The 15,803-nt window shown below is 45.7% G+C and overlaps 2 protein-coding genes across 2 annotated transcripts; one reads left to right on the plus strand and one right to left on the minus strand.

Annotated features, from left to right (window-relative positions):
• Positions 1-4,379: 4,379 nt before the first annotated feature.
• On the minus strand, positions 4,380-7,856 carry LOC123397074 (serine/threonine-protein kinase BRI1-like 1). Its single transcript, XM_045091762.1, has 8 exons — positions 7,684-7,856; positions 5,962-6,249; positions 5,738-5,824; positions 5,567-5,642; positions 5,368-5,443; positions 5,112-5,260; positions 4,848-5,009; positions 4,380-4,755 (listed from the first exon to the last, which is right to left on the minus strand). Exons 1-8 carry the CDS (start codon positions 7,854-7,856, stop codon positions 4,684-4,686), a joined length of 1,083 nt encoding a protein of 360 aa, XP_044947697.1. The 3' UTR covers positions 4,380-4,683.
• A 2,465-nt stretch (positions 7,857-10,321) lies between these two features.
• LOC123451852 lies at positions 10,322-14,470 on the plus strand. The gene is made up of 2 exons (XM_045128395.1): positions 10,322-13,638; positions 14,199-14,470. The coding sequence occupies exon 1, from the start codon at positions 10,322-10,324 to the stop codon at positions 12,215-12,217; it is 1,896 nt and encodes a 631-aa protein (XP_044984330.1). The 3' UTR covers positions 12,218-13,638; positions 14,199-14,470.
• Positions 14,471-15,803: the final 1,333 nt, after the last annotated feature.

Genomic DNA, 15,803 nt, shown 5'->3' on the forward strand with positions numbered 1-15,803 from the left:
AGTTTTTGTTTTCATCCTTTTTTACTTTTGTTTATTCTATAAAACATTAAAAATATAGATTACAATCTTTTACTTCAAATTTTAAAAAAATAATCATGCATCTGAAGAAAATACTAAATGTATATCGAAAAAATATTTCTGATGCATATAAAAATGTATACAAAAAATAGTCATACATATATATTGAAGAAAATGTTAACAATATATTTGATTTTTTAAACATGCATAAATACATGTTCCTAATGTATACAGTAAATGTACACCATGTATGAAAAAATAGGAATTAGAACATAGATTGAAAAAATGGTAATCATGTATTTGGAAAAATATTAAAACATGTAAATAGAAAAAGTTTTTAATGTATAAAAATATTTATACAATGTGTATGGAAAATTAGATATAAAAAATATATGTTTAAAACTGTTAATAACGGGTTTGGAAAATGTTGAACATGTATATAAAAAATGTTGATGTATACATTTTTTAACAATATCTATGAAACAGTAGATATTACAAGATATTTGTGATATATTTAAAAAATATTAATCAGAAATTTAAAAATTGTTAAACATGTACTTCCTCCGTTCTAAAATAATTGTCTTAACTTTGTACTAGCTGTAGTACAAAGTTATACTAAGCTCAAGACACTTATTTTGGGACGGAGGGAGTATATAAAAATTGCTCACAATGCTTATGGAAAAAATAGATATAAAAATACATACTTAGGACATTCTAATTATGTATTTTGAAAATGTTAAATGTGTATATAAACAATGTTGAACGTGTATTAGAATTTTCCTGACCATATACCAAAAAAGTGTTCAGAACATGTAGTTAAGAAATTTGTACGTCATGTATTTTTTTTAAAGGTGTATAAACAAATAGACATATGCTAAAGAAAGTAAACTAATGAAAACCAACTGAGGAACAAAAGAAAAATGAAGAAAACCAAAGAAAAAATGGAAAAAAACATTGCAAAAGAGTAAAAACAGCAAAACTGACAGTGAAATAAAGAAAAATAATAATGAAAAAACCATTAAAATTGAGAAAAGAAACAAAGAAACCAGACCACAGGAAAAGAAAACAAAACCATGTAAAAGAATGGAAACAATCAAAACCCAAAAAGAAACAGTGAAAACCTAGAAAACGATAAAAAAAGAGAAGGAAATAAAAAAAATCAAAGAAAAATGAACAAAAACCAAAATAACCATGTGGAAAATAAGAATCGCGTTATCCTCCGGCCCACCTTAAAACGCTCCCCTCTGTCCCTGAGTGAAAGAATCCACAGCAGCCGAGCGTGAGAGGAGCCAAGGGCGCGGCCGCGGCCGCGCGCTCGTAACGCAGGCGCCAGACCGACTCGTCGGCCGCGCGGGTGGTGGCGCGGGGACGAGACGCCCCGACGTGCAAGCTGGGCGTGCGTGGTCGGCCTGATGGCGCGGAAATCCAGGCGGCGGAGAGGGTGAGGGCGCGGAGCTGCCCTGGTCGACCTCCAGCTCCAGGCGAAGACGACGGCGAGCCGGATCACCTCACCCCGCCTCGTCTTCCAGCTAAATTGCGTCCTCCTCCTTGGTCACCCACCCTCTCCCCCGCGGCTACGCCCACTGGAAGCTGGGACTGGGAGCGGAGCGCCACCAGGACCAGGCCAGCTTCAACCGCCCGCCAGGTGCTTGCGTTTATTCCCATTCGCTCCATTGCATTTAGTACTAGAGCACCTCGCCTCAATCCGCTCACCTAGTACTAGAGCACCTAGCTGGATTAATTAATTAGATAGCTAATCAGAGCTGCGCGAGTGCTTTACCTCGATTATAGGGCGTGGATCTTTTGGCTTACGGAAGGAGAAATTCTAGAGCATGCTTCTTGAATCACCAACAGAGTTGTTCGAGATTTCCGATTCTCTCACAAGCACTAGGACATCAGTGTGCAAGTACATTGAGTCAGTTTGGTTCGTGTCCTCATGACATCCGGCCTGAAGCGTGCCTGCTGTTTTGAGGAACTCGTTTGGTTACTGTCCTGGAAATGCCTGAGGTTGCCTGGATGAGTAGTGATTAGCCTGGCAGGAGACTTCAGGCAGGTGGTTAGCCTGGTCCAGGCGCAAGGAATCCCACGCCTCGTGACCACTAACAGCTGCCTGGGACGCTAACCAACGTAATACTTCTCGATGGACGAGCTGATGGGCTAATTTTCGAACCTACATAACTCATCAGGCGAGTAAGGAAACCAAACGTCTTTCGCCACACGCTGCTTGACCAGGCAAAATTTTCTTCACATTTCAAGCCACGCCAGGCAGCACTTTTCCTCAGGAATACCACCGTGGATGCAAACCAAACTAGCCCATTATGCGTGGGAAGCCCAGAAAATATTAATACCGTCCAACCTAAAGCACATATAGTCTAGATGTGCCATAGCCCATAAGTATTTACACATCTAATTTCTATATCATTGAATTTGTGCGGAGATCTGTGTTATGCTTGATTGTGTCACTTAGGGGTGCAATAATTAGGCACTTCTAGATGTGTCCTAGATATGTCCTAAGAGAATGTTTATGAATACTGCTAGCTATATGATGTTGTCATTTTATTTATAGCCAAACTTATAGCCAACAAATATAATAGTTATTAATACATGGCCCATCTTTCTCTTTCACAAAGTTTCTAGGACCACGTGCTACAACTGGCTATTAGTTTGTAGTCCTTTTTTTTTTCTTCTCTCTCTTTCAACTAAAATAATATACCATTTTGAGTCTTAGAGGGCCCCCCGCCCCTACGTCACTTTATTGTATTTACTCTAATACTCTATTCATCTACTAGTATTATATTAGACGATGCCACCTGACTCATTTATACTATTATTTCATTCAGCGGGATTCAGGGTGGGGTTAAGGAATCTGGCTGTGTATTTGGCCAAGTAGTTGTATTAGTATGATCAAGGCCTACTGCTAGGGATGCGTTTGATTACCTCTGGGCTTGATCAAGGCCTACTGGTAGGGATGCGTTTTTTGCCACTTTGCATACTTGATCCATTTGGGCCTGGTTAACAGCGCCGGGCCCATAGCTGTCCAGACTCTGCGGCCCGTACAGGGCCCATAGATGTTAGGGGTCCCAAGTTTTTTATAGGCCTATAACATGTTAACTATTCCTGGACATTGGGCCGCTCATGGCACTGGGTCGCTAGCACTTCCTCGTGAGTCGAGCCTCGAGACATCGAGTGTCGGATCGATCGGCAGCTGCAGCGCTGCTCGATAGGTATTACTAGCAAAAGAGCCCGTGCGTTGCAACGGGTAAGAAAAACGCTCACTAATCTAACAATCATGGGTCCATAGGCCCGTGTCCTTTATTTCAACACATGAAATCCCATGTGTATTTCTATTTACCCTTCTTTCCACGACGCTGGCTTTAGTGTTCACATCATCACAACATGTTTGAATGTTGTCAATCTTAAGATGTCTCCCTCTCAACATAAAATGATAAATTTATTTTTTCTGTGAGGTTTTGACAAGGCGTGCATGCGTGATTATAGATATTATTTTTATTCTCCATCCTAGTTTTGCCAAAGTGTTCATTTTCAATTCGAATCGACACCGATATGAAGGAAAGACTGATCATGCGCTATCGATTAAGGTTATATAGTAAATAGCATTTTTAAATTGTTAACACGTAAAATAATATCATATTCAGATTCTACATATTTTTCTAATCAAATTTCATATATAACATGTTAAATTTAAAGTTAGCGTTAAAAAGATATGAATTTTCAAAAAATCAATTAATATATACTGCGGGTTGATTATCAGAAACTTAAGAGGGTTTCTAGAGAAAGAGTATGACGGATTAAGAATGCCTATTTCTTTTATTAGTATGTATAGATTTCTTTTCAAACTTTCACAAGAAGAGAATCCTCACCTGAAGTTTTATTCCATTTCAAGAGAGCGTTTATAAATCAAGCTAGTGTTAGGAGAGATAGTTGCCCCATAGCTCGGTGTCCACTTTGACCTCGATCTCTTTGCCTTATTCTAGTCAAAAGATGATTGTCAAAAAAAATCTAGTCATATGATGTGCCAACTTGTTGTGTTTACCATTGGCAAGAAGATTAAGATTAGCAAATCCATAAAAAAATATGTGCCCTCTAGAAGATGTCGTATTTGAGCCGGTCGATTCCATTTCATCGCCCCCTCCTCTTTCAGGAATTTACTGATTTCAAATGGCGTGGGAAATTAAGATGGCAATTTCCGAGTCGTATGAGGTAGGAAACTCTCAAGTAGTGTTCTAAGGGAAGAAACTGCCTATTCTAATCAAGAACATGACATTCTTCCTATTTCAACCGAGGAGAACATGCCATTCTAGAGGGTGATCGGAAATTACGGTTCAAGCTTTTCCAGCCTCTTTTCATGGATGGACTCTTAACGCCTACGAAGGCTTGTGTATAGGGGCGTACAACAATAATTTCCACAATGCCCTATTCACAACACTTTCTTACTTCAGGGAACCTATGAGAAAAACAACGTATATCTGTTCAGAATAACTAAAAATACATGACCATGTGGGCATACCCTGTTAACGTACACACCAAAGAAAGAAAGAAAGAGACATGTAGTAAGACAGCAAATACAAATTCATTGTAAAATATCATGAACAAAACAATCAACAGATGAACAGAAACAAAATCATCGGAAGCTCGCGAGGCTGGCTACAGATCCCTCCTGCCGCCGTTGCTCAGCTCCACGTCGTTCAGGGTCAGGCTGTCCAGAATCCTAACGACCTGCAACGCAGCCCAAGACGAAACAAATAAATGGCGAGAATAGACGTTGTGAGGTTGGAGGAGGTTCTTCTTCCTCGCCCGAACGCACGAACCTGCCCCATCTTGGGCCTCCTGGCGGCCGAGTGCCGGATGCATGCCACCGCCGCCTCGATCATGCGGAACATCTCGACGTCGTCGTAGTCACCGGTGAGGCGCGGGTCCACCAGCTCCTCGAACTCCTGCTCGTCGATCGCGCGGTTCAGCGGCGGCCTCGACTGCGACAAGGTGCACGAGCGAGCACGCTGTCAGTGATGGATGCAATGGCGTACTGCATGGGTGTGCTGCTGTTGCTGCCTGCCGGTGGTGATCTTGCTTACCCACTCCACGAGGCTCTCGTCGCCGAGGGGGCGGGATGTGTCGACGGGCTTCCGGCCGTTGATGAGCTCCAGGAGCACCACCCCGAAGGAGAACACGTCCGATTTCTCCGCCAGCTTCCCTGTCGAGGCGTACTCCGGTCCCAAGTACCTGTTCGTTTTCAGTCACCACAAACACAGAGTTTTTGACAATTTTTCCTCATTTCCTATCGACGTGCCGAGATGAATGGCTCCTGCAGTTAGATATGGTTTGTTTATCCGAATGTGCCCATCACACGCATCGAGACGTGTGTCACGTCGTTCTCCGCGAGCCTGGCAAGCCCGAAATCCGCGACCTAGATTACGATGAATGCGACATTCAGGTTTCGTCAGTAACTGAACATTTTTTTTCTCGACAAAGGTCAGTAACTGAACATACTACCATCGATAGAACAATAGCCATTTTATTGAGAAAGAGCATAACCTGAGCTTCTAAGTTGTCGTTGAGAAGGATGTTGGATGACTTGATGTCCTCGTGGATGATCCTTGGATGACCTATGTACAACAGCAAAGAGCACAAAAAATCAGCTGCAAATTCAGAACGAATAGACGCAGAAATAGGAGCAAAAGTAAACCCATCCACATCTTACAGTCCTCGTGCACGTAGGCCAACCCACGCGCCGATCCCGCCGCGATCTTCACCCTCGTCGGCCAGTCCATCACCGGTCTTCCCCTCCCTGCAAGCAAAGCAATTTAGACGCACAGAACCCGTGGGTGAGCCATGGCCGTTCAAGAAGTTAATACTATGCGTTTAACACAGCTAGAGTCAGAGAAGCAGAGAACGGGGAAATGGATGAGGGATTTGAGGCTGTACCAGGAGGAGGACGCGCGGGCGCACCCCTGCTCTTGCTGGGGAAGGGTTGAGCCCGCAGCGAACGGGAGGGGATCCCGATCCAGAGCCGCCGCCCGCTGGTTCTTCTTCTTCCTCCTCTCCAGATCCAGAGCGAGCCGAGCCACCGCTGATCCCGATCCAGAGCAATTCGAGCCACCGCGCCCCTGCTGCTTCTTCTTCCTCCTCCTCTCCTCTCTTCTTCTCTCTAATCCCTCTCTGCCTCCCATTCTGCAGGCGCCATGGACCTCCGCCGGCGTCCCGATCTCACCTCTGTTTCATTCCAGCAGGGGACGAATGGATCAGGGGTGTCTCGTGCCAGATCCGGCCTCGTTCCTCTCCTGCATGCCCCTCGCATCGCCCCGCCGCCGTTGTGTGCCGCCGTCCTAGCCATGCCTCGCTCGGGAGGTTGGTGACGACCCACCCCTCGAAGCTTCCCGTGGGCAGCGCTGCCTTGCGGCCTCGATTCACTTAAAACTGTAGTGCGGGTTGAATAGCCAAAACAACATGGGCTTTTCTGCAAAACCGACAACGACGTACGACAGAAGCGGTCCGTGGTTTATTATTAGGGAGATATATATATTAGGAAACAAAGATTTTCCTTCGAAAAAAGGAAACGAAGACAGTTTCAGAAAAGGAAAACGGAGATCCTCAGCCCTAAAAAATGGAATGGGAGATAGATAAAAGGAAACAGAGATCACTAACCCTAAAAAAGGAAAATGGAGACCGTCAGGAGTGCAAAAAGGCAAAAGCCGTCGCGTCGCGTCGCTACAAACTGCAACTCATCTGATCGGTTGGCCTTGGCGATAGTTCTCAGGCGCTGCTCGACTGGATCATCGGAAATTGGATCGCTGAATTGATTGGCGAAAATTCCAGACTTCAGAGCGTCAGCGGCAGTTTCTCTGATCCTCTAGTCAAAACAGGTAGTCTGCTACTGGCGAGTCCTCCTTTCTGATTAAATTTGGCTCCTTCCCCTAATTTCTAATTAGAGACTAGGTGAGTTAGACGGTTCGTCTAATTGACAAACATTCTCACACAATCTTTAATTGATATCTGTTGTTTTATTACTTCAATTTTATTCCATTCTTGTTTCATATCTTGTGTTTTAGTAATACAAATTTGAGTCATCTATACATTATAATTGCTAGTTAGTTCATTTCTTTCTAGTGTGATAGGACCTTACTTTTTAGTTTCGCACAGGGCCCCGTATTTTGCCGGCCGGACCCTGCTGGTTGATATAATGCAGGAAAAAAAAAAAATCAACATCTGCATGTTGATTAGTTGCATCCATTGCATCAAGGTCCAGATGGTGGCATGTTGTTTGATTGCCCGTGTTTGTGCTTTAGGGGTGACCAGATGCAAGGCACAATTTTTTGGCTGTGTGTAAGTAATCGTTCTGCTCACCCCTTCTAAATGTGGACTTACCATCCATTTTGCAGCACACACCACACAAAAGACATCATCAGCGAGAACAACAATAGAAGAACAACAAGAACAATGCGAACATCAAGACCAGACAGGTCAAACGTAGTACTAGGCATAAGTTTAAAAAAGTAGGGCATCCCATCTCCCTGCTGGACCCTAGGGTGTGGTTCCCTTGGCAAAATATGGACAAGTTCACATCAAAAGAGACGATGAAGTTTCAGTTTAGACCTAACTTAGTTCATACTTCAGACGATCTACAGAAAGACAACCTAGAGGGCGTGCATGATGTCGCCGACGCAGTTGTGCTTCGAGCACTGGACCCTCCAAATGTTGGAGGTGTTGGTGTTGAAGGTCTGCACTTTCAGCCCCACGTTGGAGAGCCTCGGGACTACAAGGTCGTCGGGGATGATCTTGTGCCGCCGATAGAAGTACTCCCAGTTGCGCCCGAGCACCATGTGTCCCTTGAAATACTACACTTGGATGCAGAATTGGCACCACTTGTTGGTAGAGAGGCTGACGACACGAGGAGGGCAAAGGACCAGCCATTGCTTCATCATCGACCTGAAGGCAGGCGGGATGACCAGCACCGTGATGTCCTCCTGGTCCTGAATCTGCACGTAGAACCTGATAGATTACCGTGCACCCTCCTCGTGGCCGATCCTTGGACTCCTGCCGGTGCCGCCCGCCAAGCTCATGTATTCCACTGCCAGGAACCACGTCCCGATGAGGTCCTTGTCACCCTCTGCGTGACGACGACCTGCGCTCCTCTGCCGGCTGTGTTCCACTCCGTCTTCATTATCTTTCCAATAAAGTGGACGATAGTTAGCAAATGAGAGATGATTATTGGCAGAGAGCAGTCGTGCTATGATCCTGCAAAAGTGAAAATGCCAATTATCAGAGCTAACAATGATCAGTACTAACAGTAATTAGAGCTACCAATGATCATAGCTAACAATGATCAGTGCTACCAACAATCATATCTAGCAATGATCAGTGCTACCAACGATCATAGCTAGGAGTGATCAGTGCTATCAAATCATGCCAAATGCACATGCTTGTTATGCAATCAAGTTTTTTTTTGACAATAATTATGCAATCAAGTTGGTCCTACTTCTATTTTGGGCATTCATGGTTGTCTTACTAGCATGCACATGCCCTGTCCTATGTTGATCATGCAGTCATGTAGCCCAGGCACTAGTAATATACAAACTTACACACTGACAAGAACACTAACAACAGCAAGAACAACACTAACAGCAGCAAGAACGCCACTAACAACAACAAGAATGTCACTAACAGCAGCAAGACCATCAGCAAAACAACAAAAACAACACCTAAGTAGCATCTTAGGCACTATAAATGTGGAGTGAACAATCAAATCTACCTTAGGCAGCAACATTGTGCCTGCATTGACATCATATAGCATGCTTAAGGCAGAAGCATTGTCATGTAAGCAGTACGAACACTAGCATGCACTCTCATTTAACCAAAAAGCAGTGGATTCGGATCGAATCCAGTCGAATCGAATCGGATCGAATCCAATGTGAACAAAGTAATCTATCATTGCTCGAACTACCCTAAGAACCCTAACTAGGAAGCAAGAGGGATATTGGAAGCTTACGGTGGGCGTTGCCAGTGGAGCGTACGCCGATCGTGGAGAAAACCCCGGCGGGAACAGGAGTGCCACCATTGTCGAAGAAGATGTAGCCATTCCGAGGGCCGCGGCCATGGTCCTCGTCACGCGCCGATGGGAAGAAAACGGCGGCATGCTCGAGCTCCCCTCCCCTTGCACCAGGGGAGAAAACCCTTGAATGGGGGTACAAATACCCCCATATGTGGGCCCGGCCAAAGTCGTAGGGGGTGGGATTCGTAACCCCGCCGCCATCGAGCCCACGATGACGTAGTCCGGCTCAACAGGCGGGGCTGAAGCGCGCGGAGGCGATGCTGCATTAGCCCGGGGCGGTGGCATGGTGCAGAATGGGGACGGCCCCCGGATAGCCCCGCCGAGATCCCATGGATGAGGTTGCTGCCGGCGATGACGGGAGTGGGTGGGGCGTGGCGAGACAGCGACTCTACCATTGAAGAAACCGAACGGATAATGAAGGGAGCGAGAGCGAGTGGGTGTGAACAGGAGAGGGAGGGAGGTGACGGAAAGGAGCGTGGGGAAGTTATGAGACGTCACGTCGTCTGTCGTGCTTCCCCACTTGGGCAAGCACTCGCTTGGCTCGAGTGAGCCTGACTCACAAAAAAAAACTGTTGATTCGGCCATTCCTTCACAACCAACCATGCCTGGAGCTGCTTTTGAGGTCCGGGCGTGCAATAAACATATGCAGCACAGACAACCAACGGGTCGATTTCATCGCTCGTGGACCTGGCTCGACCAAATGCATCCTAGGAGACTAGGAGTAACATGCATATAATAAAGTATTGTAAACGAGGATAAACAATCTGTCCGTTCATCGATCAATGTAAGTCTTAACTGACAAAACTAAACTTACAGAACTAGTTGGGCAAGTGGAACAAAATATACTTAGTGCAACGCCAAATGCCTGGTAGGTAGGTGTCCTGCACAGAGTCATTAGTGGCCACAGCCGCGTGGATGAACCCTACCTTTCAAGCCATCCAGACTTGAGGCTGAGGTCTTGCCTGTGAGGACCCAATGGAAAATAAACCCTACCTTTCAAGCCATCCAGACCATCCAATGTTTCTTCAAGCCATCCAGAGCGGAAGCCATCCAGAGCGTCCAATTGTCCAGTAATAATACAAGGGGCAGCCCGGCAGGGCAAGCCCGCCCAGCTATCTGTCTCACTCACTCCCACTTCAGCCGCTGAGTACTGCAGCTTCTTCATCCTCACCACCTTCTTCTTCTCCCTCTCCCCAGTGAGTTGAGTGAGTACCGAGTAGCAGATTCGCATTGGTGATGGTACTTTCAAGTGCCGTGGAATGGTGGCAGGAGTGGCAGCTGCGCATCCTCGTCCTCACCAGCCTCTTCATCCAGTACATCCTCCTCTTCTCCCATTATGCGCGTAGAGTTCCTATCCTACGCCGCTACAGAGTACTGGTGTGGATAGCATACGTAAGCAGCGACGCCGTGGCAATCTTCGCCCTCGCCACCCTCTTCAACCGCCGCAGGCAGACTTGTGATGAGGAGCGCAGCAACAACCTGGAGGTCCTATGGGTGCCTCTCCTCCTCATCCATCTTGGCGGCCAGCCAGGGATAAGTGCCTACAGCCTCGAAGACAACGAGCTATGGAAGCGACATATAGTAACCCTTGTGTCCCAGATCACGGTTGCCGTGTATGTCTTCTGCAGATGGTGGTCCGGCGAGAAGACACAGCTGGCGGCAGCGGTCTTGCTCTTTATTCTTGGTGTTCTCAGATTTGCTCAGAAGCCATGGGCCCTCAAGACCGCCAGCTTCAACAGCCTCCAGTCCAGCACGGTGCCCCTCACAAGTGCGCAGAGAGAATATACGCGTGAAGAATATGTAGAAGCAGCAAAGAGGTGTGTATTGAACACAAAGATACACATTGAGTATAAGCATGATATGGATTTTATGTTCCTTGATCAGTCTGCTCCATACTCTGTTCGAATTGAAGAGTTGACATCTTTCCTGAAGCTTGAATATAAGCATGCATACAAAAAGCTTCAGGAGAAGCTAGGAGACACATTTGATGACATGTACACCAGAAATGGATTAATTGGCACTGGACTTGGCACTGGCTCATTCCTTTTGCTTCCTTTCCTAGCCTTAGCTTCTATTGTGCTCTTTGCCAAGAGCCGCAAGGATGGTCAGGACGAAAAGGACATTTGGGTGACATACATCTTATTATGTTGTACCACCGTGTTGGAGCTTTACGTTCCCTTCCTGGCATTCTCCATGATACTAGTTCCACGTATCTTTCATTTCCTTGACGATCCTATTTGTGGCTGGCACAACATGGTTTCCCAGCACAACATCATGTCCTTGTGTGTTCGCAAGAAGAAGCCCACATTCCTGATGAAGCTTGCTACCTTCGACTTTCTAAGAGAGCTTCTTAACCAACATTGGTATATTCAACAAGTACCTACAGCATACCACATCTCGGAGACGGTACGCCGACACATGGAAGATGGTTGGAAGAAGTGCATATGCGACGCTGCAAGTTACAAGAGCTTCAGTGCGCTCCGAGGTCAGTTGGCTCTAAGGATGCACCATCAGCTAGCTTGGACCTTGAAGATGCCTTTGGATGAGAGCGTTCTTGTTTGGCATGTCGCCACAGAGCTCTGCTTTTATCACCCCGACACATCCCCTCAACGTCGACAAGAAGCCACACAAGGCAGCAGGAGCATATCCAACTATATGTTCTACTTGCTTCTCATCCGTCCTGAGATGCTTATGCTTGGCACCAGATCAGCTCTTGCCAAGTTGGCCACTGACCAGATTTTCGAAAACAGCAAGGGACCGCTCGACATGACAGAAGAAAATCTTGCACAGGAGATCCTTAACATGCCAAGGCTGACATTGGCAGATGATATGATTTCCAATGCGAGCAAACTCGCCAAAGCACTAATGGATCTAGGCAGCGAGGAGGAGAGGTGGACTGTGATCCAAGGCGTGTGGGTGGAGATGCTCTGCTATTCCGCCAGCAGGTGCAGGGGCTACCTGCATGCCAAGAGCTTGGGTGAAGGCGGTGAGTTCCTGTCCTACATCTATCTGCTTTGGTCGTTCATGGGACTGGAGACGTTGGCGGATAGGCATCACATGTCAGAGCATCTTACTTTCCATTCCCAAGGCAGAGACGATCAATCTGCAGAAGGCGACATGCCCCCAGTTTGAAGATGGGCTAGCTTGTGGAAATTACTGATGCCAAGCAGGTACTCCCCCTAGGCCGCTGATACTCGCCGGGGAAGCCATTGCTTGACAAATGGTGCTGATGCTGCTGATGGAAGATTTTGTTTTGATTTCTTACTGCAATGTGTTGATTGTCAGTGTGCTGCTCATGTTCTCGAGCAGAATATAGGCATGTATATGTGTCTGTGTCTTTCTTGCTACCGCGTGTAGTAAGTGTAGGAATGGATTTTGTGAGACAATCATTTCAACATTTGATAATCCAATTGATGTATTAGTTTCTACCAGAGCTCAAAACGTTATTGTTGTTTCTGTTCTTTAATTTCTTTGAGGTGGTGTTGCAATGTTTCCCCATCTTAAAACATTGTGCGGAATGATGCATAGGTCATAAAGATTCCTCTGAATTCGGTGGAATTTATAACTGTGATCTATCACACGTACTTGTCAACCTCAATAAATACCAGCCACTATAAGAGATTATATCTATTTATACATGAGAATATCAAATATCGTGTTCTATTTATTTTGTGCTTATGTTACGTTGTTCCATTCCTCTATATCTTGATTGCCTGTCACTTCTCAGTCAATTCGAAGCAAGCCACCAGGTTCAGGTCAGCTTCTGCCTGCTTGCGCACCAGGTGCTTGTGCTTATTCATTCCCATTCGTTCCATCCACTGCGTGTCTGCGTTCTTGCTGGAGTAGCTCGCTAACGACCGTTCACTAACTGAGCACAAGAGCCATTCCACGCTTGCTTTGCCCTGTTTCACGGCATTGCAGTGTAGCACTATGTCCATCGTGCTTGGCCTCTGTCATGGGGCCCACCCTGTACGAAGCATCCCAGCGATTAAGAGCATGTACACCGCTCCACTCTGGACCGATGCCTCATCTGCGACGTCTACATGTTCGATGCCACCTCCTCCAAACCTGTTGCTTGCAGAGCAAAACGGGCTCCTACAGAAGAGCCGAGTTCTTCCCTGACAAAAGCACCAGGCAGCCGCTCGGGCGACGCAGTGTGGATCCGGCGCCTCGCTCGGGCGACGCGGTGTGGACCACGCAGCAAAAACGCGGGAATCGGGGGAAGGGGAGAAGGGAGGGCGCGAATCGGGAGAAGGCAAGGCGTGAATCGGGGGAAGGGAGGGGCGAATCGGGGGAAGAGAAGGCGGCACACCTCTGATCCGATCTGAACGAGAGGAGCCCGATCTGAGCCCCCCGTCGTCACTGATGCTGTCTAGCCAGCCCGCCGTCGAAGCTGTGCCTCTGTCTCTGATCTGAGGCACGAAAAAGAGGAGCCCAATCTGAACTCAACTCTGATCTGATCTGAACGAGAGGAGCCCGATCCTGCCCGATCCTCAGCCTGCCGTCCTCGTCCTCACCCTCGTCCTCAGCCTGCCGTCGGCGTCGTCCTGCAGGTATGTGATTTCCTCTGTTTCTTCCTGTTCGTTGCTCAACTGAATCTGGTTCAGTAAACTGAATTTGGTCTGCTATTGTGATTCGTTGCCTCGTTTTGCTGGTGCTGGTGCTGGTATGTGATTTGCTGCCTCGTTTTGCTGGTGCTGGTGCTGCTGCATATTAGTAGGATTCAGATATTTCCAAATCAACACAGACAATATTTCTAAATCTTGAGCAAATTGATTCATATATGCTAGGATTCTGCTATGTTACGGATTACTTCATCATATCTGTTAGTAGAAGTATCTGTTGAAGTTAGTAACTTCAGTATAATAATTTGAGTATACTAACTTCAGTAAACTTGAGTGCAAAAGTTAGATGCTAAACCTGATTTGTCTTTGTTTTTGTAAGTGCAAACCTGAACTTGAGTGCTAAAGTTGGATGCTAAACTGTAGATATGTATTTCCTTGACTGAAACCAAACAGTAGATATGTATTTCCTCTGTTTTCCACATAGTTTGTGCCATGCTTGTTCTAAATATACTCTAACATGTGTCTTCCTTGTTATGGATGTTCTGTAGATATGTGTGTATCAAAGGGGAGTTTCATGTGCAAGGAAGCATAGAAGATTTGAAACTGTTTTGTTTTGGATAAGAAGGGCCAACGGATACACCAACAAATTCAGTTTGAATTTTGAATAAATATGATATGCGTGTTACAAATCTTCTCTTGTGCTTGGAAACCTTAAGATTGTTCCATTACTGTGAGATTTTTTGTGTCATGGTCAAGAAATACTTGTTGTTATATTTTGGATATCAAAAATTGCTGGTAAGAATGTTCTATTGTTGTGGGATGTTCTGTATCATGGTCGAAACATAATTGTTGATATCGTTTGGATATCAAAAATGCTGCTTTTTTGTTTGGGGATCAAGTTTTTTTATGACTTTCAGTGTGTAAGCTTGTTGATATTGTTGATTCAAAAGGTTAATGGTAATGTTTAAATGTACTGAAGGTTGCATGTGTTGAAATGTAGTTGTAAAAGAAAAAGTAAGATGCTGTCATTAAAGGAAGTAGCTTTCATTGGGTGATTGTGGCATACACTAGTAGCTTTATTCTAATTTATCTATGTGGATGGGTGGGGCAGCACCAAGGTGCTGCCTCCGTTGTACATGCCCTAAGTAACGGCCATTAGAGCATGGTTAATAATACAACCAACTGATGGCTATAAGATGTTGTTATATCATTTATGGCCAACACATATAATCACTCATATAATAAGGTCAGCTATAAAATTAGTATCTTTTTTCGTTTTCACTATATCTCTTTCTTCGGATTTATTGCATTTGCCTATGAACAACATATGTCTAGGCTCTTGCATAAGAGCCCACTTCACATACTTTTTTATGTCTCTTTGCTTCACATAGGCAAAATTAGCATGTAAACATACTGTAAACCTGTTATTGTACGTGCTCTTACTGATGCACACAGACCATTCATTGAGGGAAGTCCAAAAAAAAATTAGGCGTAACCAAGCAACTAAACTTGTGTGTATCCTTTTAGGCAGAGTACGAGCAGTCCAAAGACTACGCATTCCTTACTCAAGATATCAAAAAATTAAGGCTTTCGTTCCGTTTTATAAATAAAGCAAACAAACGAAGCACAATATCCAACAACAATCACAACACACACATCCACACTCGCCTCACACAAGGTAGCAAAACAAAGGATCAAAGGTTCTATTGAGGGCACAACTCAACAAGCCCAGAAAAGGAAAGAAAACACAGGCGGCGACGGTCTGAGGCGAGGACACTAATCCGGCTCCAGTGGCGGCGGAGGAAGCGGCGGCGCCAAGAAAAGAGCCTTCGCACGAAGACGGAAGATGATGGAGTTGATGGCGTCTCGATCCTGCGGGCGGCTAAGCGACTGCCAAAGCTGCAAGAAGCCACACATTTTGAACACTGCGTCCGGGGCACGTCGAAGAGGAACGCGTTGAATCACAAGCTTATTTCGAACCGTCCGTAGCTTCCAGGCAAGCACCCCAACCATCAACCACCTAGTATGACGGATATATGGAGGCAAGGCCTGGGGTTCGGCGAATAGGTCGGGGTAGTTAGTGTGGTACCAAGTGCCACTGACCACTTCGCGGAAACAACTCCGAAGGAATTGCCCGGACACGCAAGAGAAGA

This window comes from Hordeum vulgare, chromosome 5H (genome assembly GCF_904849725.1).
Source record: "Hordeum vulgare subsp. vulgare chromosome 5H, MorexV3_pseudomolecules_assembly, whole genome shotgun sequence".
Lineage (NCBI taxonomy): Eukaryota > Viridiplantae > Streptophyta > Magnoliopsida > Poales > Poaceae > Hordeum > Hordeum vulgare.